Here is a 26,162-nt window from a genome sequence, read left to right on the forward strand (position 1 = left end):
TATATGATGTTTTATGATGTTTAAACAATTCACAATAATTAAACAATTTTTTTTTTGTAGTTCAATATTAGAATATGTTTTGATTAGCAAACAAAGTACTCATCCAATTTTATTCCTGTGAAGTGTTTTCCGTTGTATTTGTCTATATCAATGAATAAGTGTGCATTTATTATATGTTTGAGAATTGATTTGAATTTATTTATATCAAAGTTGTTGAATATAGTAATCACTTGTACTGCAATTGATTGAATAGACCGCACGTTAATTAAGTAATTATTTAACGGTTAAGTTTTATAATATAATACATACTTTCCATTCAATTATTAAAATATAAATTGTCATTCAATTTGCGGTACTTTTCAAACACTATATAATAAACTATTAAATAATGAATGTAAATAAAAGTAAAATAAATAAGTTTACTGATATTTGTTAATAAAAAATTAAATATAAAAACAAATTTTCTTTTTGCGTGATATTTAATCATTTTTGATTATATCTATTTATAAAAAACTTTGATAAAATAAACGCCTCAAAAATAAGCTTAACATGCTTCGGTAGTATTTTGATTGTCCCATTAGTCGAAAACAATTTTTCTCTTGAATAATGAGTTTAAAATAACGACTTAAAACCTTTGAAACTATTCTTTCTAGTAAAATAAATAAAATAACCTAAACCATTTTGATATTATTTACTTATTTGCCTTAAAAATTCAAAACTGGACTTTTTAAATTAAAAAATATTAATTGAATAAAAAGTAACTGCTACATAATATTGATTAAAGATAAAGACGGCTCATCAGTGGTGAACTGTAACAACAGCGCAGGAATATCAAATATAGCCATTTCAAAGGAAACCAAACTATAAAATCTTATCTCAGAAATGCGTTTTACAGAGAGAAAATGAAAAATCCTAGTAAATAGCATTTTTAGTGTAAGCGTTCGTGCTGAAAATCTAAATGTTCGGACAAGTGATAAGAAAATATCCAAGCCGGATGGTCAGATCATAATAATATGTTCAATGTCGAGAGAGTGTAGGGTCCACGATGTCGTCAAAGGCAATGGTGTGTTCTGTAAGTGCGATAAAATCACAGTGTGTCTCGTGTGGAAATGAAATGGTAGGTTTAAGCAAATCTCTGACAGCGTGGGGATTTTTGGATAAGAAACAACATTAAGCAAAATACGAGTTTCATGAGGTAGCCATCGGCTATTATGACCCTCCATAGGGTGGAAAATTGTACGGAAATGATCGTTGCCGTGCTGCTTGCTATTTTTTTCAAATAAGAATGAGCCAATAATATGTACTTTGGGACAATGAAATAAAAAAAAACCTGAAATAGCAAATATAAGTAACACATATTTTATATGTGTACTATATATTTTATATTATCAAATTGTTTACTACAGGAAACAGATGCCAACTTAACATAAGCAACGTAAATGTTATGTGTTTTTTAGTGAGGTTTTACGATGGTGAGAAGGAGAGCGAAAATATTTCAAATTTATGACAGATAATTGTAACTCACAGTACGCGATGCGTAGTGCCATTGTCTCGGGCGAGTATTTTCTCTGTTAACTTCATATCAAAAAACACTATGGAAAAATCATTGAAAACGATAATACTAAGATGAAATTTACGCGTAATAGGCATCTCTTTTGTCCTATTTTTTTATCGCCAACATAAAACCAAAGTTGGACGATATATCCTTTTAAAATACGAAAACTTTTATTCAAAGTCATAAATAAGTAAATTGTTTTTGAAATAACATTTGTACTTAAGACTCTTGGAAGAAAATGACTTCTTGTTAAATAAAAAAAGACAATAAAATTGTTCCCATTGTGTTAATTTATATCTTTTTTTGTTATAGAAATCAAAATTTGTGTTAATCAATTAATAGTATTAATTATTTCTAGAAAGCTTTTGTAGATATTCGAAAAATTTAAAAAATTCAAAAACCCTATTTCAAAAATAGTAAAATTCTATTTAAATAAAAAAGGTTTAATGTTAAAATTAATTTTTTTATCATTAAAACTTAATACATATGGCTCAATAAAATTTTTTTTTAAAAAAATTATTAAATTTTTCTAGCTTTGGTGTATTTTCCCTTGTTTTACGTGATGTAGTAAAATACGTTTGAAGCATATAGTGTTAGTTAACGTAGTTTTCAATCAATTAGAAAGCTTCACGTATGTACTTTTTAAGTCTGTTAAATGGTTATGCAGTATATAATTCAGTAAAAAGGTTTTTTTTTGTTTAAGATTTGGTTTTTGATAGTATAATAAAAAGAGAACTGTTGAATAAAAAGTTACACGTTTTGGCCAAAGTAAAAAGGTAATAGACAAATCTAGTAAATATAACACGCGGGGATTTCTTAGTGACCATTGTTTTGGCTTTACGACTGGTCGTGTCCAAGGAAATCTCAACCCATCAGTATTCTCCGAACAACGAACCCTCAAGTTTGATATTCCTTGCGCTTGACCGATAAAGAGATTCGATTCGGATGGGATTACAATGACGGCAAAGAGCATAAATAGTACGACGTCTTCTCAGCTGGTATAATCATTGCCAACGCCCACGTGTCAGTATGTGTGTTAGTGCACGAGAGCGGTTTTGGAAGAAATCTGCTAATAAACAAGCCAATTTCATTAAGGCTGTTTACGGTAGGAATTCCTATTTCTTTTTCGATCAATTCCGAATCCCCGGTAAACCACCGATTTTGGAAGGTAAAGCCCGTAAATTCGCATCGTTTTAACCTGCGCCCGACTTTTGTGGTCAAAAGTATGTGTTTTGTTAAAAATACTTTCTGTTAAAATATGGCATCGCACGGCTTACAATAGGAAAAAGGTTTATGCTGTTTATTTTATGGGTTCGGTTCAATATTGGCTAAAATTGTGTTGGAAATATATAATATATATATATATGTGCGCATGTATGTGTATTTTTATACGATATTTTATTATATTAACGTCCCTCTGTATTGTTCCACTTGCAACAAAATGAGTTTTTCGGTGGAAACAATAGTTCCGAAAATGTTGACCCCGAAAATTAACCCAGTTGTTTTTACAAGAATAATAACACCTAAGAATGAGAGACGATACTGTTTCGGGACTGTAATAAAGAACACGAAATAGAAACGCTGTGCTGAGTTCTTGGCTCCCTCGGGAAATAATATGCTTAAATACGTACAAGACGAGTTTATACTGCGTGTAGTACTTAAAAACTCGAATTTTAACGCTCCGGAGATTATTAAAATTTTGGGATCTAAAAACTTTATTAGAGTAAATAAAATTTCTACGAGTGTGATTACAAGTCATACTGCAATGTTCATCATCACATACTGACTGTTAAAATATGTTCCATATCGTATTATTAACGTTGGTTAGGAAAATTTAATAACTCGTTAAAACTTCTAATGATAATTATGCAGAAAGTGAATTATGCTAACATTTTTTCTTTTATTAAACGTTGACGATAATGATAAAATAGTATAAATGAAATAATAATCTGATGGCAACCACTATGGCGTTTATAATTTCATCACTAACGCATCAAATAGCCCAAAACGATAGTAAGACGAAATGTTCACACTTAATAGAATTCTGGTGACGGAAAGACAAAAAAATAATTTGTCCAACTTCACGTTGGAATTTTTACCGAACTCACAATATGTTTGATCGTTATTGCAAACGCTTTTGTATTGAGCAGCCCTTCAAAAACTTTAGTGAATGTATTTTTGTTCGTTTTGGATATCTTAACTATAGTGAATGTAGTGAAAGATATTGTGAGTTGAATCGAGATTTTTTTTCAAGAGGGGTTGGTTATTTTAGGCGAGTACAAGAAATGCAACTCCGTCGGAGTAATGCACATATTATTATTTCTTTTTCTCTCGGTTGCAGTGCGCGCATTGCAAAAGTTTCATCATTTGTCAGAGTGTGTCGCGTGTGCCTCTGACAAGTGCAAAGACGTCGTTAATCACAGGACCTCGATCAAATTAACGTGTGTTATTATGAAGCGCAAGTAAAAATAAAAAAAAATTGAATACACGTGTAGTTATCCCTCCCCGAAAATGTGTAGTCGACATATTCGCGTTTATCATAATGCAATTTAAAATTGAGTCTCAGCTAATAATATATAATCATAGCAATCTCTCTCCTTCAACATGTTTCATATCCCTCCCGACTATCTGTCCGATACGTTTTTAGCGCAGTTTGATTTATCAAAATACATAAATAACTTTACTTGCAAACAATCGAATGCAGATTTATTAAGCTATCGATTATATTGTTAATACTTGGCCATCACTCATCGTCTACCATTATAACGATTGGCATCAACATTTGCACGAACTCATACATTTGGTTGTCATCAACAATTTCATCCAATCGTTAAACGATAATTCTTTGTGATTCAAAAGTTGCTGGATAAAATTATCTGCCCGTATATTAAACTTACTAATTAAATACTTTTTACTTGTTCTTTTTCGAAGCCCAAACGAAAAAACCATCTACGATAGAAGAGCCCTACTGTAGTATGGCTATGGGAGTGCATGCCATAATATATTATTGACTTAAGACTTGGTGTGTTAATTACGCACAGGAGATATCCCGGTTATGGAGGTTGTTGACATTATCTTACTAACGTTGGAAGGGATGAGAGCACCGTCAGGGATTTACTTAATTGTTATACGACAACGAGTGTTAGAGCGGAGGTGGTGTGAACAAGGCCTATAACAATGCTGTTCATTTCGACGTTCGATGTTTAATTTACATTTAGTCCTTTATATATAATAAACATTAGAACGGATTTCCTGGGTCGCTGCCATATAGAGTTCGAATTTAACGGGCTTGTCCTTATGATTTATACCTGTGGGGCTAATGCAGCTTTCGACACGTCAACTTTAGATTGTTTTTGTTAAGGAAGATAGCATATCACAGTACATTATACTATTGTAGCTATTCGAACCCGATTCACTAAAATCAACAAGCAACTTGTAATTAATTTGTGTTGCTGAATAAATTTACAAAATAGAATGTTTAGTGTTAAAAAATCTTATTGAAATCGTGAGGTGTACAGAAATTAATTAAAAACAATTCTTAATGAAACTTCTAGTTAATTTAATGTATTATCTAGTTATAAATATTAAAATCACATATACTTTTAGGGTCATAATTAAAATATCTAATGCTTGTACAAATATCGTTTATAATTCCGCTGTCATTTCAAAGTTAATAACTACGTAATAAATATATGTTTGAACTTGGAAGAGTTTTTTGAAAATATTTATAAACCACCTGTAACAATATGCAAGGAATGAAAATGTTCATTAAAAGACGCGTCAAACTAATCTGCTTGGAATGTCCGCATCTAGAAAAGCAACGAGTTTTGTTTTCCGTCTCATTTATTCAGAGTCGACTTCACAATAATCTCTTAAGAATTCTAAATTAGAATCGGATATTCAGTTGTTCAAAAATGCTTTAAATTTAAAAGAGATTTTATAGTCTCGAAAATGTGTTTAAATATGTTTTCTCAATATGTTTTTAAGCCAAAGTGCTTTCTTTAAAAATTCACGAGTTTGTCTTATTCATTTTTTTGAATATATCCGATTTCAGCGATCTCTACGCTCAGACTTAATGGTTTGAGAGATGTGTCTGTTATTTGTGCTTTTAGCAGATTTATCGTAGTATAGGTAATAATTAATTCATAAATCACATGATAAAAAGGGTTTACGTTTATACATGTAACAATTCAAAACACATTTGTTGATAAATTTGTTAGATTGTAACACTTGTATTCAATATCAATAGTAAAACTAACTTTTCATTACACATGCATGAGTACTTTATTGGGTCATTAAGCATTAACTAATGTCTTTCTGGCGTAAATAATTAAATATTTTAAGCTTTTCAAAGATTATGTCGTAATCAGAAATTCTAACATGGCATTAATTACTAATGTGACTTGTAATCTGCAAGCAAAATACATTAAACTTACATCTTATGTTCGATGAACTTTCGAATGCGATTCTATATTCGAGAAAGCGCATGAACAAATTAAAAAACAAAATAACAAAAAGGGGATCAAATTTAATGTGACAGAAGAAACAAAACTGTCGTTTACCTGTACAAAACGCGATGAACATAATTTTATAAATGATATGAAAGGGTAGAGAAAAAGTAAATAGAAAGGGTTCACTGCAGTTATTTTGGAAAGAATGTAGTGTACTGGGTCACGTGTGCGCATCGTGTGCTTTGTGTCGCATGCTCTTGACTCGACGGCCAAACACATTCAGTTACGTGCCGGCCGCCGTATCTCGCTGCCGTACGGACTAAGACACTCGCGCATCACTCGCCCAAGCACTCGGCTGTCATTGTGGACGACCATACAATTAAATGTCAGTATGATCAAATTAGTATTGTCTAATTAGATAACATTATTTAATTATTTGTAATTCTAGTTTGTTGCTACATGACAAAACTAAATGAATTATTTTATTTTAGTGTGAAAAACGATAGGTGCAACTTTTATAAACAATTTTCATTTGAACCAAAATATTTATAATTTATAAAACTAGTGATATATTATTCCTAAAATATTTATTAAGTATTGGTTTTTTTATAGTAGTTTAAAAAATACGCCCAGAAGAAAATATTAAATTTTTTCCTTTAGTAAATTCGGTAAATTTACTTAGCATTAATACATTCGATGTTAGGTGTATAGATAATATTAATTAATATTTTGAAAATTCTTTGAAAGTAAAAATATTTTAATAATTTAAATGTAATTTATGAAATTATTAACGCACGAAGAAAATAATATCAAAGATTTCTAAAAAAAAAATTTTAACAAAAATGCACAGATCTACTGAAATTTGAAATATCTAAAAGAGAAAAGATTTATTTTCTAGTCAATTTATATTATTTTTTGTATTTTCGATAAATTTGGTTTCTGTTCGAAATGTTGTTAAATGTAGACTTTAGTAAAATGTTTCTTCAAGAAAGAAAAATACTAAAATGTGGAATTTTTTATTTGATTAAAAACCTAATCGCACGCTACGTTTTTCCCTGTTTAATGTAAAAAGAGATTTATTTGCTCCATTTAGGAAGAATGTTTTTTTTATAATACCTAGGCGTTAGAAATGGCTTAACTAGTTGGCTCGTCGTCAACATTATAATTTTGTCTATCTTTCAGAAAAACATGTAAAATATTCTGTTAGAATTTGGGTAATCGAGTTGCATTTTTCACTGCTCATTAACACATGCCTTACCTAAAGTGCTGATTGAACGACGAGTACATTACATTGCTCACCAGTCGGGACTACATTTTTTTTCGTCCAGAGGTTTAAAAAAAAGTAGTTTAATGTCGTTTATTTTTAAACGTTTTGAGATTTATGCGTATCGTTTAGGCGAGTGGAAAATGATGTAGTTGTCGTGATACGCTTGAACAGAGAAATTATCACCATTTCACGTGTGCACATTTTGACGTTAACCCTCTTCTTACTCGTCGCTGTAAAAACGCATGTGTGTCAAAATGTTTTTGGGTCTTAAAAAACACTTACAACATAGATTATGTGTAGCTAAAATAATAGTCTTATTTTTTATTCCAACTAATGTTTGGTGTCTTTATTGTAAAACATTCTCAAACTAATTTCTGGAGTAAGTTTTTATAAAGGTAATACTTTATTGCCATTAACAAGGTAGTAAGGTTGTATTCAACAGTTTATTTTGGAATATCATTTCATAAATATTGTGTACGAAAAATTTCCCAAGGAAAATTATAATTTTAAACCGTTGGTGTTATTTTTCCATTAGTTACCAATTAATAATTCAACCATAATTCTTTATTTATATAAAATATCAACAAAAATCTGTAGCTAATGGTATACTTCAGTTTATTTTGAAATTATAATTCATTTCTTTTTTCACCACCACGTCTTAATCTGTGGTGCAACAACATGAATTTATTATTAGTTTTCTTTTTCAACTCTCACCCTTCTGATTTTATTTTAGGGTATTTTATATTAACATAATATTATTCATTCGAAAACAAAAAAAAACCTCTCTTACATTCACCTTTCACTACTTGAGTTCTTTTCCCCAATTTAAGGACATTCCTCGTGATTTCGGTGGATTAAGTAAGACATTCAGTCACAAAAATCGCTTCCAAGGAGAATCAATCGGCTCTTGGATAAAACTCGGAAGTTTCATGTTTGCTCTTATGTCTCTGGTTTGATTTACTCTGTTACCGTGGTTACTATGTTGTACGTGTTCATAAGTGGACGCCAACTTATATATCAAAAACGAAATTGCGATTGACATACGAAAGAAAAAACTTATGGAATTCTATTGCTCTTTCTATTTACCTTGAAAAATTAAAGTAACATGCTTAGGAACTACAGCTGTTCTTCAACAATTTTTATCTGATCTTGTAAATATAGAAACAATAAAATATTGTGATCTATACAGCAGTCACGGTAATGTATAGATACTACAACACAACTAATGTAATAAATAATTCATTTGACTTTGGATAAAAGATATTATTTCAGCTACATTATGTAAAACATTAAAAACTGTTTTTAACAGAATATCACTATAACAAAAAAATATCCTCGAAGTCCGAGTTAATGTTTAATTGTATTATATTTAAAGCGTAAGTCATTCGATACAGGTGTATTTTAGAATGTTTTCATAGTATCTTGGAAATAAAATATTTTATATAACACAAAATATTTTTTACAATAAAAATTATTGAAAATTTTACTTTTTTCAAATTCCATTTTTATTTGGATAATAAACTAGTATATTAACAAAAGTAATATTAAAAACCCAGCACAGGGTGGTCGCGGCACAGTGGTGACGTGGCATAGTTGGATCAAGTATAATGATATCTGACAGTGATTAAAATCACTATCAAAAATAAACGCTTCGATGCAAATCATTAGATAGTGTTTAATTTTAAAAAATTGGTGGATTATTCCAAAAGCTTCATAAACTGCTAGTTCCTTATTAATATCCTGATTAAGATAAAGTATGTCGAATGAAAAAGGGATTATTAAAAAATAGTATTTCCCATAAAAAAATTATATTGATCAATACACTTTTCAATAAGTTATAGCATTATAAAGTTAAAAATGTAAAAAATAAAATTGAGAATTTTCACACAATAATAGCATTTGGTAGCCATTTTCACCGTGAAGACAAAATAAAGTCCGAAATTTTTTTTTTACATAATAAAGTAGATTACATTAGCTTTAATTTAATATATATATAAAAGTGTCAGACTTTCCGGAACACTTTCAAAATTTAAGTTGAAAAAGTCAATTTTTTGTGAAAAAGTTGTCATTTTGAATCCCCCCCTGTAGGCAGGTAAAAAGTCAGATTTATAAAAAATAATATACCAAATGATAAGTAGAGACATCATGCATTTATAAAAAAAAGAATTATATTGATATGTTCATTTTTAAAAAAGTTATGGCACTTTTAAGTAAAAAAAATTGAAAAAATTGAAAAAATTAGCGATTTTTAAATTTGTAATTTTTTCGGAGGTTTCCCCCATTTACGGGGAACGAGGGAATTTTTTTCAATTTTTGAGGGTAATGTCTTCGACTAGATACGATTTGTGATCTTTTGACGTATCATTGAAAGAAATCGGTTCGGTGAGAGCTGAGAAAAAGTGGTAACAGACACAAAAAAAAAAAAACACATCTTAGTAAAACCAATACCTTCTCAGCTTCGCATCGAAGCTAATACGTATAGAATTTGTACTATTTTATCATACATTTTAATACCAGAAATAGATTGTTTAACTCATTAAACATTATGAATACTTTTATTATAACTTCGATCATTATGAAAAAATTATGAACAATCAAATTTATTCGAGTACATTCTCAAAACGAAACAATTTCACGACAACCTTTGTGTGATCCCATTTTGGTTGAGTCGACATTTTATTACAAAAAATTATTAGTTTTTATCTTACGACCTCTTATAAACCGAATAAAATTAGGGTTTTCGCTCTACCTGTGAACTTATGTCATCATAAAATAACTTGACTGTAATGTCATCAAACTCGAGCGTTTAACGCCTCACGTAATAAACAAAAATGAAATTTCTCGCTATATCGATTAAGGATAATGTGCTGAACCTGTGACCGGTCTATTGTTCTTTTTAGAAAATTCGAACGATTTTTAAGACGTGCTCAAAAATCCGTGATAACTTAACATATTACTATTATACACCGACAAAAAACGAAATGTCAAGACGCCCTTCTGACGCCACTGAAATGTGGCTTCCTTTGTTCATCATCAAAGGTCGACGGCGGCCAAGTCGCCTTGCCAAGGCATACGGGTCATGGCAGCTCACACTAACGACATGGTAGCTTTTGTGCTTATAATCAATTTTCAATTTTACCCGTCCACCTCGTTGTCTACGGGATTACCGTATCGGACAAGCATCTCTGCCCGAGGTCTCTCTTGCTTGGGATTTGCATGTATAATGGCTGTACATTTCGATGTATACGTGCTCGCGTACGAGGGATTAGTGTGGCTTTAATTTGACAGCGCTCCGTCAACCCTTTCTGCAAGCCTAACGAATGGATTGGGAAAGCGACTCTACGGTAAATCGTTTTAAAAATTCATAACTAGCCTTTCCGCTGTCGTTTCAATTTCCCAGAGTAATTTGTAAATCATAACAATATCTGACAAAGAACAAGTAAGACAATTAAATTATCAAGGTGTTTCGTATAGGCAAAATAACAGCATTCACGTGTAGGACTTTTTCGATGATCATGGAACGCCGCCAGCGGACGTTGTTAGATTCAGCTGTCGTTTGACGACTGCCGACTAGGACTAGAAAATAGTCTTGTTAATTTAACAAATTGATACATTAGTAAAAGCTATTGTCGTACATTCTAACGTACGAGTATTGCGTTGGAAATTTATACCTGCAGAACGAGAAGACAGCGCGTAAATTTAACGTTTCCACGCTGTTTATCGGTTGACAGTTATGGGCCCAGTTAGGAGACGTTATCTTGTAATAATATTTTTCAAACACGGGGTGGCCGTATAACTTACGGGAAAACCTACCAACTCGGAATTATGGTAACGTTTTTTAATGGATAACTTCTTCTCCGCCTCTGCACGCCTGGACGGTGGTGGCTTTCCATGCATAAAACACCAGTGTGTATGTCGCGTGATATGCACCCGTTAAAATGCATAAACAAAAGCAGTTGGAGTGCGACGGGAAGTCTTCCGCCGGTCTATCGGAGGGCCATCGCGTCGCGCGTTATTAGCAATAAAACGTGCACGACTGGATAATAAATCCGCGTTGGCTTTATATCTATGGCCGAGGGTCTGTGTGTGCACTACTGCAACGTGCACCGTAAATAATAGGCAATTGCAACGCATCAGACTTTGAACCCCTCACACATTATACTCGCGGTGACTTATTATCGCTTGCCGACAAATAGTCGAAAACACACACTTATGTATATGTGAAAATGAAATTCTATACAGATTATTAATGACAGGAAAAGACTGTTAGCTTAGTACACAGTTATAGATAATCAACTAGATTGTTAATTGGCTTACGTTTTTGCCACGTATTGGCAAATAGCCGTTTTTGAGGCAAAATATTTTTTTTTCCTATACATGGCGTACAAATTATTTTATTATCTGAGCAAAAAAGTCGTAAACAAACTGTATCAACAAAAATGTTTATCCTCAAAAAGGTCATATGGCTTCAGCCGTTATCACGAGTTAGCAATTTAGTTTATTATATAGAACTGTGTACTAAGCTAACAGTATATCAGTACAGTAGTATATAAACTCACTATCAGACTCTGTATCAATTTATCTTTTAAGTACATCATTGTGCTCTATTGGTCGTAAAGTTACACCCGTTATCAAAATATTTCAGGAAACATCAACACTATAAAATCATAATATTTATCTTTAATTGAAATTAAATTAATCGCTAAACTAATTTTTTGTAATACCAAAAAAAAGCGTTGTAACGTACAAAAAGTAACTCAATATTTTTTGCAGTTAATTTTCACACGACAAACTTTTTTCTGTTGTTTAAAGACATAAACACTCTACCCATCGACGACATTCCAGACTTTTTACCGTTGCATTCGTTGTACACACTTGGAATTCACGTGCTTTCGGCATTTTTACTGCCGAGTTAAATTGAAAACCTGTGTAAAAAAAACTTTTATCTACGCTGTGCACCGGATGAGTTGGCTGATTTTGACACTTTTCCTCTTGGCAATCGCGTGCTCACGTTAGACGGACCATTCATTAATCACGAGCTCAACATATTTGGATGCGACATGAATGACGATGTACAAAGTTCGATTAGCTTTATCCCTTTGCCATTAGTTGTCATTTTAGCAATAGTCCACCACAAAATGAATTAAATTTCATTTAAATGCTGTTTTTAGCCGCATCAAATCAAGTCAACAATAATATAAATGTTGGATTTTGTAAAAAAATCAATGTAGAAATTCATAATCTAATTAAAGTAATCGTATGATATACAACAGATATTTTAGAATATACTGAATATAATTTCATATTACTTTATGTGATGTATATGAATTATGTAGGTACCATTCATCGTATTTTGTATTTCTGTATAAGTGGGTGTAAAAGTAATAATTGACGGTGGATATATATAAATCATGTTAAATAGTTAACAGTTCTTTATGAGAAAATGTTTTTTCTATTATTTGATTCTTTTATTTTGAAAAATTATATTGGTGTGATCCTTAAAAGGTTTGGCTTATGTATACTTAAATTTTATAGCAAAACAATTAAAAGAGCAATTAAGATACGCAAACAGTCATCCCCTGAATAGAGTGACACTGTTAGTTATAAATTCACACTTACACATCCGAAAAAATTTTCATGAAAAGCAATGATAACTGTTTTGAAATATTAATACAAAATATTTTTTCAATTATTACTTATTATACAGTACAAGTGCGTGAACTTTTTGAGGATCGATATTTTTATTTAAAGGTTTTGTCATCCTAAAGAATGAATTACGTTTCAATTCGTTTTTCGTTGTACTTATATATAACAGTATTATGATGACGACAGTAGTGATGTTGATGATTCAGTTTGGCCACGATGCGTAAAAACTGCAATTTTATATCGTCGTCGTATGGTTTTTATCTTCTCTGTCTCTCTCAACCTAATTCTATCATCATCGGGTGGATAAAACGCAGATGCCCCACTGCGGTTTGGTAGCAGCTCGTATTACAAGATAATATAAAATAGGCCTGCAGGCAGTGCACGGCACAATTTTCCAATTTCACAGACTTCTGGTTCGACGTTCTCACATAAAAACGAGTTGATTTTATATAAATGAACGTTTACGTTTTGTCTCTGCAGAGAATTTAAGTCATATTTAGTTATACCGGAGGTCAATACCTTAACCAATCTTAAGACGATGTTTTCATTGGTTTCACTGACTAAATATCATATTAAATCCACATTCCTAGCCAAGACTCATCATTCCCCCACGATTCGTTTAAAGAGCAGTCCCCAAACGATACACGACGTGTGACGATGGGACTGTTGATTTGGAAATTATTCTAAACGTAATCACATTTCACGAAAAGAAACACTCAAGTATTACTTCACATATAGGGTGAAAAACACAGTTCATGTTATTTTTGTTCCATTTTTAATCTAAATCAAACTTTGGAATGACTTCTACTCGTTTCAATGCGTTAACATTAATCCTGGATGAGACATATAAAATCAAATATTTTATGCAATCTCATTGAAGTTTATTTAAAAAATGTAAATAATATTTCAGTTGCTTTGTTATTAATTTTTCTGTCAGTAAAAACTAGAACAATTAAGTTACCAATGAAATACTTTTTTCAAGCAAAAAATACTTTTACTTATTGTTTAATAAATTATTTAAAAAAATTATATTCTTTGATTAAAAAAAAGTCCCCTAATTTCATATTTTAAGGTTTGTGGTTTCATTACATCACAGGTAAAGTTTTATAATACATTTTTTATCTTAAAATTTTTAATTCTTGAACGACGAAAAACTTTTCAATGAGTTTTCAAAGTATTATTACTTTATTAGAATTTATATTATTATAAGGTCAAAAATATTTGAAAACCCAGAACAGTTTAGTTTATTTAAAGAAATAATAATACAAACCATTATAACTTTCGTATCTGACATTTTTTAATTATTTAACTATTTATCGCAGTCTAAAACTTTTTAATTTGTACTAATGAAAACAAGAGAACAATAACTTCGAATTTACTACAAAATTATATCGTTTCATTAAGCCACGATCGCTTTATAAAATCTAAAAGGTTGAGGTACATAGTATACATATATATGCGCAAATATCATATACCCATCATTAATATAGGAATACCTGAAATACCGGAAAAAATGTCCCATAATGCGAATACCTAACCGCATAGAATTGGTGTTAAAATTATAATTTTAGGCAATCAATAGTAAGAAAAAACAATGCACATAACTGACTAACATTTAACTCGTATGATTAAAGTATAGAGACAATAACATTAATGTTTTCTGTTTATTTTTAAGTTTTAAAATAATGTATATAAATCATAATTATATATATATATATATTGAGTGTCTCAGTTATAATTGTTATTATTAAACTTCAAAGAAATAAAAATAAAACCGCTTTAAAAGTGAAATGTATAATTATTTTATTTGATCGTTAATTTTTGTTTAATAGTAAAGTGCGATAATTAATTGCTTTATGTTGTTATCAAAACTAACTAATCTTCCTATATATGTACACTGAGTAGATAAACATGGTATTTATTTCGGTTGAAAACTGTCATACAATAAATTACAGATATGATGTATATATCTTTTTATATGTGGAACACTTTGTTAACTTGATCCAAATGTATAAATTATTGATGCTCATTTTAAAATGTAATATTTTTAAACAGTTTTGTAGCTTAAATTATCATATTCGTTTACTTGACCATTTAATTTAATTTTTTGAATTCTAACACATGATAAAAAAAACTAATAATTTCTAAATTTTCGATTAACTTATTATTGAGTTATTTAGCTTAATAATTCAAAAATTAAAACTATAATTAATCAATGCTTTAAAATAAATGCGGAATGAAATATACCTGTATGGAGTAGTTGTAATGAAATTGTTATCAAATAAAGTTTGTTCCTGATCGGCTCACCGGTATAATATATGCTTTTAATCCATTCAAAAGCCCAAACTTAATCGTCCGTCAAATCAGATGGATCGAGGGTGACGTGTTGTAATAATATTATTAGGTCCATTAGAAACAGAAGGGAATTTTCCGGGATAAAAAATAACTAAATATTTTATGTAATAATATTTTTCTGTTTTCATATAAGGAATTATTTCAGAAAAACTATCCTAACTTAGTTTGGTAAATGAAACGCTTTTAATGATGAACTTCAAAACGAACCTTGATGAATTATTTTGACTTTTTTTTTATTATTAGTAAATTATTATCTGTGAAATATACCGAGTATTTGGCAAGTTTGCTCTAACATAAATCCCAGACACGTCCAAAAAATCCCTAAGATACTTTCGGTAACACTGCTGTAAATAATAAGTTCAGGTAGGAAATATAATTGTATGTATAGTCTTGCACGTGGGGAATTACCAGCGCAAGTTTAATTAACTGTTTATTAAAGAAAAAAATAATGTTAATTATATTTTATTTTATATTAAACTTTTTGTCTTTTATTTTTTAATCCGTAACTCGTTTTTACGTTTTAATGCAAAATGAAAAGTTTTTTTGGCTTCAATTTTAACTTTATAATACTTCAAAATAGATTAGTTGTGGGCTTATATAGTTATTATTTCAAAATCTCTAACTTATAATCTACACCAAAGAAATTAATTTAATGAAATACGAAAAATATTCTTAAAATAGAATAACAGTGATAATATGTTCATTAATAATTAATTATCATTCAAATTTATTCAATTGTTCATTATTACGAATTCTTTATATCATTGATGTATAAAATACAATAAACCATTGTTTACAAATTATATATTTTCTACAAATAATGTTAAAAAAATACTGTTAATATTTAATGTGAATGATTTCCCAGCTATTTTAATAACTTTGTGTTATATATATTATAGAATAATCCTTCCCTATTTAATCACAGTAACCAAATACAGGATATCTCCACACCTGCGTTTCGGATGCGTTATAAAATGTGATGCTGTTGTTTCAAAATCGTTTATGGATGCACTTGGAATATTTATACAGCTAGCATGAGTATCCTCTGTTTTTTTTTTTTTTTACGATTTTGCCATTAAATAAAAGTTGTGGTTACAACCGAGATTATTTGTTACTTTTATAGTCTACGGTGCTTTCAATTAAATTCAATAGCTCTATTCTATTTCGAATTTAATGTGAGTTAAGGGAAGGTAAAGTAGTTAATTTCTCGAGAATGGTGCGAGGGGTCCAGATCGGATATAACTACTGTAGAAATTCGAGTCACGCGGTTTAGTTGTCGTAAAAAACACAATAGGCTTTCTATTTTTAAAGTGCTTCGATGTGTTACATTATAATAAAAATGTGACGCGTGGCTTATGCGTCCGAAAAAATATCGCTACTGACGGGGGAACCAGACGGCCCCGCAAATACAGCTTATGGGGGAAAAACGATTTTCGGCCATAAAAAAGCCCCTAAGGAAAGCTCCGGAACTGCTCCCGCAGCTTTTTTTTATTTCATGTATTGTGTACCTTCCCGGCAATGTCTTCGAGTAAAAACAAAAAAAAAAGAATAACAACGCATCGCTTTACACCGTTGAATCTGAAAAATGCCATACATCCCCGTGGAGAGACGGGTAATAATAGTAATAAACAGTGTTCTCGTTTATACGATACGTGTAGCAGCAGCAGGTGGGAACTATACGTCACTGGAAAGTATACGATATTATTATAGAGACTATACTTATACCACTACACCGTCTCAGCTATTTGGCACCTATAATAAAGCTACCAAAGGAATTGTTTATTATTTTTTGTCGAAAAGTCCGTTCGACCTTCTCAATCTATTTCTGTCACCAAAAATACTACCCCTTTTATTGGGTCCTTAATCTTAACATCTGCGTGGGTAACAACATCTTCAATATAAATTATGGAAATCTATACTGCAGTTTATCAAATTAAAGGTAGAACGCGTGCTCTAGTAATCAACTCATTTGCATTTAATGACATTCCTGATTTCTCCTTCAGTATTAATCGACTGAACGACTTAAGTACTTTACGGGACAAATACGTAACTATGCATTGATTTAGTGAGCTTAAATATTTATGGTAGCAAAATTAAAATTCTATTTTCCAAATTAAATATTTTCAATTTTGTAATTAATATTACACGTTGCTTGTTCAACTGCAAAAATAGTATCTTTGGTTAAGTGTTAAGAAATTTTAAATATAAAATTTAACACTTAACTTCTTAATAATCCAAAAATGATTGACAACAAACATATTTTCAATGAAACCATTGTGACACAGATTTATGATACAAGTTAGGTGATATAGTTTTCGATGATATTTTGTAGATTTATAAGCCCTTGAGTGGTATTCTTTTCGTTATACCGCATTTTTACGCAAGAGAATAAATTTTTCACTAGGTAAGATGATAAAACTACTTTAAGTTAAAACTTTACCGGCCCGGTTAATTTATATATTATACTTTTGTTTCACTATACGACTCTGAGTAAGATGAAAAATTATGTTGGCTATCACGTACACGTATAAACGAACAACATTGTACAAAAATGGAAACTCTCGTTACTCAAAAACATCGTAAAAGAGAAAAATTAGGAATACAGGTAGATTTACAAGTAAAAAATTACACACTATCCAAGTGCTTGGAATTATATATAACGTTTTATACGAGAAAACTCTTGTTTGGCAATTATAATCTCGAGTTTTACTAGCCTTCGTAACGTTCAACTTTATGACAAGAGTTGTTTTGAGAAACAAAATGAAAAAAAAAAATTACATGCATTGTATATGTAAGAGACAATTAACGTTCTTGTAGTTCTCTCAAAAAGTCATCTGACATTAAATTGCTATGACCTGGAAATTTAGAATACGGTAATATCCTAACTTGAATTAAACTTGAAACAAAAAATGTTCTCTCTCTGCACAATAATTAGTTTTACACGGTTGGAAAACTTCATAATTAACACTTATTATACTATTAAGTTAACTAAATTAATTCAAAGAAACTTTATACTTAGTTTAATGTATACTAACATAAATAGATAATAAATTAGTTGGTATATTGTTTTTCGAGTAGAAACCAAATGGTCAGTGTACATTTTATTGCTAAAGTAGTTCCCTTAGTTCGTATCCATTGTACGAGCATAATTTATTGATATTTTTCCAAACAATTAATTTTTGATTCTTAACGTTATCTTTCTTTCTACTAGATTTGTTATGATCAGTTTTCTAAACTTACTAACATTCTTATAAAAAATATTCGTTTTATTTTATGGTATGGCACATCATAGTTTTACAATAATATTATTAAAATAAAAATGTATTATAGATTCTGTCATAACTATTCAAGACTTCATTGTACGTCAATTACATTTAGTCAATAATTATAGTTAATATTTTTAATTGAATTTTACAGTAAAATTTTTTATTTTATTAATATTTTATAGATTTCGTAAAAATTATTTACGTCGAGTATAACTAGTGATGAGAGAGAAGGGGCGTAATGGATAATTCAGTTATCGCGGCGACTAAAGGTATCTAAGGCGCGCCTACTTTGTGCTAAAATCAAATATACGAAATATGTAGACCACGTACGACCTCAAATGTATTTTAGAAAATTGGCTGTTTTACATATTATTTGCTAATACGTCCGAAAAGACATTTCCTGAATGGAATCTATACACACGTATGGTAAATTGAAAAAAAATATAAAAACTCGTGTCTTGTCCTTTACCAAAGGCCTTTTGGTAATAACATATGGAATTCCTATAACGCGGGACATCTTTTTTCATAGTGTTATTACGTTGGACACGAAAAATAATAAAAGTATGCATTGGCCTTTTCCTTTAGTGTTGCAGAGCGATATAAAGAAGAAATTGAGGTTTTTCAGAGCTATTAGAAAAGGGGGTGTAATATTCAAAACATGTACTCGGCGTAGTAGAGATGGCTGTCAAAGTTAAAAGTAGAACGTATAGTAGGTAAAAAAAAAAAAATACGCAAAGGCGGATGGAGACTATGTGAAGGTGGCGGCAGTAGATGGATAAAGGAAGACGTGACCGGCACGACAACCGCATCTACAGTATTGGACGTGATCAGGTTTCGGTATTGTGACGTCACCCACTGCACTATCGTACGCCTTACCATTTCCATCTCTCAAATTCTGTTGCCACACATGAGTGTTATCCTCGCGGTAATGAACATCGGATACCGCCTTCTGTTGCCTCTTGTTCCGCTTTCCTAAATACGGAGCGTTAATGAAATTAAGCTCCATCGGGGGGCACTTCTTCTTCTTCGGGTTTTCTACACTTTTTTCTTCCGCCTCTTTTTCATTTTAACTGTACGGCTACTAATGATTTCCGAGCAGCGTGTATACAGTCATATATATATATATATATGTATGTGTGTATTATAGAAAGCGATGGTGGTGGTGTATAGTAGAGGGTGCAATGAAACCTCCTTGAACTTGATAATAAAACTTTCGGACATCATGTGACTATCTTTCCGGGTAGCTCCTTAGCACACGCGTCGCCGTCATGATAATCGTTGTTTGTCAGGGTATAACTAATTGCTACATGTGAAATGGCTTATTTATAAGTGTGTAATATCATTTGGATAAAATATTTAAGAGTTCAACTAGAAGTACTCGATAAGAACTTTTGATTATATTTTAGAATGATCACAAAAATTAATTAACTTAAATTTTATTAAAAATTATTAGTATACTCAAATTTAAATTATTTTAGGGTTGGCATAGAAGGTTATTTTTTTTTTTGCTAAAAATGTTAGTTTTAAGACATAAAAATACAAATATTTCAACAAAGATTTACCGTCTTCAACCACTTTCTTACATACCAGCATTGAGAATTTTACGTGAAACAACAGCTGAAAAAAATATTAAACGAACAAAATCGTTTAAAATTTTATTAATTTTAAGCTTTAGCTTAAATTCTGAAAGGAGAGTTTTAACTGTCATCACCATCGTTTTACGATTGTTGCAGACGTTATTTTTATGACCACTCAAATTATACGGTGTCTTTTACGGCAGAATAGCATTGGTCCGTTTGTTTTCAAATCGATAGTAAAAACCGAAAAAAAAAAAGTTTTTATGACAAGCTTTTCATCTTTTACCCGGTAAGCATAAGTTTGGTCGTGAAATTTAACCCGGTACGGTTCGTTACTAGAGGAAACGTGTGCCAGTTTTAGTCAGCAATGTAATATCACTGCATATAAGACAATCTCTGTTAGACTTACGCCATTTTAAACTCCCTATAGAATAAATTATTCGAAAACGTTGGCTAGATCTATAAAATAAGTAGAAATCTCGAATTTATGGTGTTGCTCCACCTTACCCGAAATCGTGTTCAATCTCTTAGGATCTTTTCACCACACTTTATATAGATACATAATTTATTAAATACAGTAGCACGCTCTTCTTCGAGGTTTAGATTAAATATCCTTATTATGTACAAGTATAGCCTTCAAATTTACTTTTCCAACATTTTATTTAACCAAAAAATCAAGACAAAATTTATAATTAATGAAATTCATAAAATTTATGAATATTTAATATGATAACAATTAAACATATTTTTTCAATGTATATATTTATAAAAGTTATAAACGTATTTTCACATTGTATGTTTTATAAATTTTGAAAAATAATTATGAATCTTTCAGATATTTTATGTCAGTTTAGATCATTTTACTTCAAAATCGTATTGATTATAAAATTGTTTAGAAATATACGAAATCTTAAAATAAAAAATACTATGTCATTTACTATTGGACATCTGGAAATGAACTTTAGCTGTAATATACCATGTTAACGTAGTATTTAGATATGTAATTGGTTGATGTAAAACAAGTCAAAATTCTCAGGGGGGTAGTAATAACAATAATAATAATAAAGGTTGGTAGTAGCCTAACGACATAATATACCTATTCGTATACATCTGAATTTTGTTATCAGAGACGAATAATAGAACATTATTGTGGCCCATCTCGACCGTATAATTAAGAAAAGAACGAAAAGTGTAATAATAATTAATATTTATTGTGCAATTCCATTAAAATTCATGCAGAATTTAATAATATAATCTCAAATATGAACATTAATACAACCACTAAAAATTGTTGCTCTGGTCAATTATTAAACAACAACATAATTATATTTTTAAGTTAAAAATGTAAAAATAGTGAATATTTAATTACTTTTAATTTATAATGGAGTAATTCAATTATTGCAAAGTTGTGTTATTGTATGAGATAATTTATCTGTAGTAAGTTTTGTTTACAATTCAATACTATATTAAATGTTATAAGTATGTATTTAAAAACCGTTTCTACCCATAGAATATGGTTGGATGATTTGATAGAAATTAGTTCAAACATTACGCCAAGGAAGCTTATAATTTTTATACACAATAGACTTTTTGTACTATATAAAATATATAAAAGAAAAATACCACAATAAACCACGAATTTTTGTCAGATTCTTATTACTTTACTTGAAAACTATAGAATAGTTTAGTATGATATAATTATCAACGCAAATGATTTTTTACACGGAAAAGATTCCTTTTAAGGTATTTTTTGAAATGTTCATATAAAAAACCAAAATGATAAACATTAGAATATTATTTACATAAGTGGAAATATTAAATTGTGTGTTGAATTATAAAATTCTTTAAAACAATATTTTTATTCATTCTATATAAAAATGAATTTATCAGTTTGATCATAGAATAAAAACATTTTTTTTTATTTACAGGGCTTCACAAAAATTAAATTTAAATGGTTCTCCGCATCGAAGAAAGAGACGAGGATCACAAGGAGAAGAATCTGGTTCCAGTACAAATGGCTTCGCTAGTGGTCTACATAAACATGCTCCACCATTACCTGCACTGTTACAGCGACGAATTGCTGGTAAGGAGCTTACTGGTGTTGGCAAGGTGAGTTTCAATTCTCCCGTAAATAACTACATGTAATCAAATGAGAGTTAAATGGTTTTATGGAGTGATTTGATTAATTAAGGGAAAATAAAAGGAAATAATTAACCAACCAATCATTAGCGTGGTTTGACATCAAATCGATATTATAAATACATATTAGTTCAGTTTTCGTACATATGTTTTATGCATAATATAAAAACTATAATAGTTAATTATAGTTAAATTTGTATAATTATTGATGAGTAATTGTTTTCCTTTATTTTCATTTGTTAAATTAGAAAAATATTATGGTATGTATGGCATATTTTAATTAGTAATGTTCTTGTAATGTTACTTTAATTTAAGCACCAGAGAAACTACACAGATCAACATAGATATACACATTTTGCATTTGAAATTGATGAAAAATGAATCTAAACAGTTTTTTTATTGATATCTAATCGTATCGATTATCTAAATTGGAAAAAATCGTCGTGCCAAATCCGATTTTGTTTTGCGCAGACGACCAAGCGTTTTTTATTTATTTGTTTGTAGACTAACGCTGATTTGTAAGGCTTAAAGCCTACTGGCAGCAACGCGTGACACGACATTCGGATTACCTTCTCCAGCGATTTCTATGCTTANAAATCCGATTTTGTTTTGCGCAGACGACCAAGCGTTTTTTATTTATTTGTTTGTAGACTAATGCTGATTTGTAAGGCTTAAAGCCTACTGGCAGCAACGCGTGACACGACATTCGGATTACCTTCTCCAGCGATTTCTATGCTTACCACCTTCCGAAGTTTTCGTTGTCCATTCCGTTAAAAAGCTTAGTCGGCCATCTCTTAGTCGCCGTCAGCTTTAGTCCCTGACGAAGAAAAACGGTTTTATCGGACTTACACTCACCTATCTCTACTAGAACACATAAGAGTATCGTTAACTTCCATTCCTCCTTACCAGACGTTAACTTTGACGCTATTTGTACAAATAGGATTTGCCGCAAACATTGTCTAAAATACTGCAAAATACTAGTATCGATATAGGCTTACGTATGTCAGCTCAATGCTTAAAAAGTCTTTTATAGTTTAAACACCAATACTATAAAACTCAACTCGATTTTATTTTAATAGATATAAACGAATCGTTAAAAAAATTAATGTTTGGAACTCACAAAACAATCAACGCTTTAAACGTAATAATTCATCCTTTTAAAATTTTTTTTTTGAAAAATTGTCTTGTATTAGAATCACAATATCTAGATGTTTATAACGACAATTTTCATGCATTTTCATTTTATATATACATAATGTTGTAGTTTGTAAGTGTTGGCATAGATATTAGTTGATAACTTTGAGTTAAAAAATGTTTATTTGATTATATTTTGACTATAAATGTTATTTGTAGATTTTTTTGTGTATATCTTGTAAGTTAGTATCGATGACAGCATGTACAAGCTAATTTTTGTCCAAGTGTTTCCAGACCTGTTTAAAAAAGAGCAATGTAGCAACCGAAATCATTTTATTCATTTAAAAATAAAGGGGATAAGCTGTGTTAGTTTTTGGGCATAACTTAAATATTTGTCGAAACACTTTCCTAGTGCACTTGAGAACAGAGACTATATTCTTTAAAATAAACAACGTTAGTCGATACGAATAACATATTTCTTTCGTAGAACAGAAACAATTCCGTAGATAATATCTTATTTTTCAAAAAGCAATTTACTCGGTAGACATTATATTATTATTCAAGAATTGATGATTTCTCTTGGGGTAAAATATCCTGTGGACTGTTTAAAAATAACAGCGCTGTCTTAAATAGTTACAGTGCGATTTTAAATTAAACGCTAAAGTGAAAGAAATAAGTGGATGATTTATGAACGTCGTGTTCAAGAACTTTTTTATGAGACTCGTCAGAGCTAATATAAACAGAAAACGAAAATAAACTGACATTTGTTGTTGTGTATAAACGTTGTCTTTTTTTACGAATCTCATAACTAAGCATTATGGTGTTGCACTGTTCAGAAGAAATATTATTTTTACTATGTTAGTTTTAACTCAAAACAAAACTGTTTTTCATTTATACATAATGCTGTAATTATAACACCAACGAAAATCCTATTACAACGAAATTATTTGAAAGTAAATCATGATAAATTGATTTTCTCAAATATGAATTGATAATTTTCCCTTTATATTTTAAGTTATATTTATTTTACTTGATAGCCTTTACGAGATAATTAGAAGATATTTATTAATATACCTAATTACATTTATATTTAAAGTAGCCAAATCCGCCACTATGGGGTTATAACACATAATTTTGAGAAATTATTTTAATGAAACTTGTACGTATTACTTACAAGAAGTAATCATTAAAAGCTTCTTGGTCGTATATAGATAATGTTGATTAATTTCTGGACGTTCCCTATTATACATGGTCCCCTAAATGACACAAAGTGTTATTTGCATACAAGAAAATAGGACAATTATTATTGCAGGGGAATACATGCCTGACAAAAATTTTGTAATCATTTTTTCACACTCATCCGTTTCCCATACTACAATGTATTACTCGCAAACCCCGTTATAATATACGTGCCAACTATACGAAGTTGGCAGTTATAAATTGTCCCTTGTTAAATGATATAAACAACTGGGATCCCGACGGTCTGCACACCTCGCTAATGGTACGGCCAATTAACCCTTCGGGAGTACGGAATTTGGTTTTTTGGTGACATTGCATTTGAGTAATGTTTGAATGAAGGCTTTATAAAACATGGATCATTGAAGATAGTAGACAGTAGTTGATAATTCTCTGAAGTTTTCTTACCGAAAAACTAAAACGTGAAAAGAATGAGAGAAATCCGGAAGTAGTTTGAACGTTTTTTTCAAAAAAGGTTAGTGAATAAAAACAAAAGCTTTCGTAGTGAAACTATGGAATCTATTAACAATGAAAGTTAACAACGATTTCGAGAGCGTTAAATAATTTATTTTCCAATTGTAAATTAAAAAATGCAAATATCCTAAGACTTGATTATTTGCATTAAACATATACTATAACAATTAGTATTCAATCTGCTGATCAGTAGCATAATTAGGCTTTTGTATTGAGGTATGATATACTTAAGAACATTTTTCACTTTCCCCTCTGAAAGAAGAAAAATTATATCTTTGCTATATAACTATTTTTGTCATGAGAGTTATGGGTGACATTCTCTTATAGTTACGCCAATACTGCTGATTATTTTAATTACATTACGAAATTTAAATTACAGATGATTCCTTATTAAAACACATAACTCATACTTAAGCACGATTATTTACAAATATGGATTAAAATTTAACCAAACTTTTGGTAAAATCACTTTTTCGAAAAGTCCTAATTAGGTCATCTATGGCCACAACAATGATTTATTCATTTTATAAATGAAATGTAACAAAGGCAAAATCGTGATATAATAAATAGCAATAGGTTGTTGTTAATACATTATATCAATTATCATAATCTTGTCACGTTCAATCGCGCCATAAAAATTTCAGTATTAGTAATACTTCTATGGAAAATTAAATGGTGTTAAAAATTAAATATTATGATATTTAGTTTAACATAATTAAAAATATAGTATTGGACAACATTATTTTATAAAAAGTTTTAATACTTGATTTTAACTTTTGATTGATAGTTATATCAAATCATTAACAACTTTACCTATTTTCTGATGCTTAATAAATGTTTATTAATTAATGTAAAATACGTCATATTTTTTTGATAATTAATCACAAATTATGCGATTTACACTTTATAACGTCTCACTATGTTTCGAAAAATTCTACAACTTTTTATCTATTGAATATTTTGTATTACTTTCTTTTTCAACGACTTATAAGTTAAAAGAGATAATGCTTAAAAGTTAATTGATAATTAATTAATCAAAAAAATATGTACCAAAATATAAAT

At 30.0% G+C, this 26,162-nt stretch overlaps 1 protein-coding gene across 4 annotated transcripts in view; it reads left to right on the plus strand.

Moving 5' to 3' along the window:
• The window catches only part of LOC126906329 (kinesin-like protein CG14535), a 110,428-nt gene that overhangs the window by 35,944 nt on the left and 48,322 nt on the right, over positions 1–26,162 (plus strand). For 2 of the 4 annotated variants that reach the window (XM_050686881.1, XM_050686882.1), the window contains exon 5: positions 22,046–22,226. In XM_050686881.1, the coding sequence (XP_050542838.1) occupies positions 22,046–22,226 (181 nt within the window). Of the gene's footprint in view, positions 1–6,295; positions 6,392–20,365; positions 20,407–22,045; positions 22,227–26,162 lie in introns of those variants that run through there. The other 2 variants (XM_050686884.1, XM_050686883.1) reach the window with 2 other exon arrangements.

The sequence above is a fragment of the Daktulosphaira vitifoliae genome, unplaced genomic scaffold, assembly GCF_025091365.1.
Source record: "Daktulosphaira vitifoliae isolate Bord-2020 unplaced genomic scaffold, ASM2509136v1 Scaffold_4, whole genome shotgun sequence".
In the NCBI taxonomy this organism is placed as follows: domain Eukaryota; kingdom Metazoa; phylum Arthropoda; class Insecta; order Hemiptera; family Phylloxeridae; genus Daktulosphaira; species Daktulosphaira vitifoliae.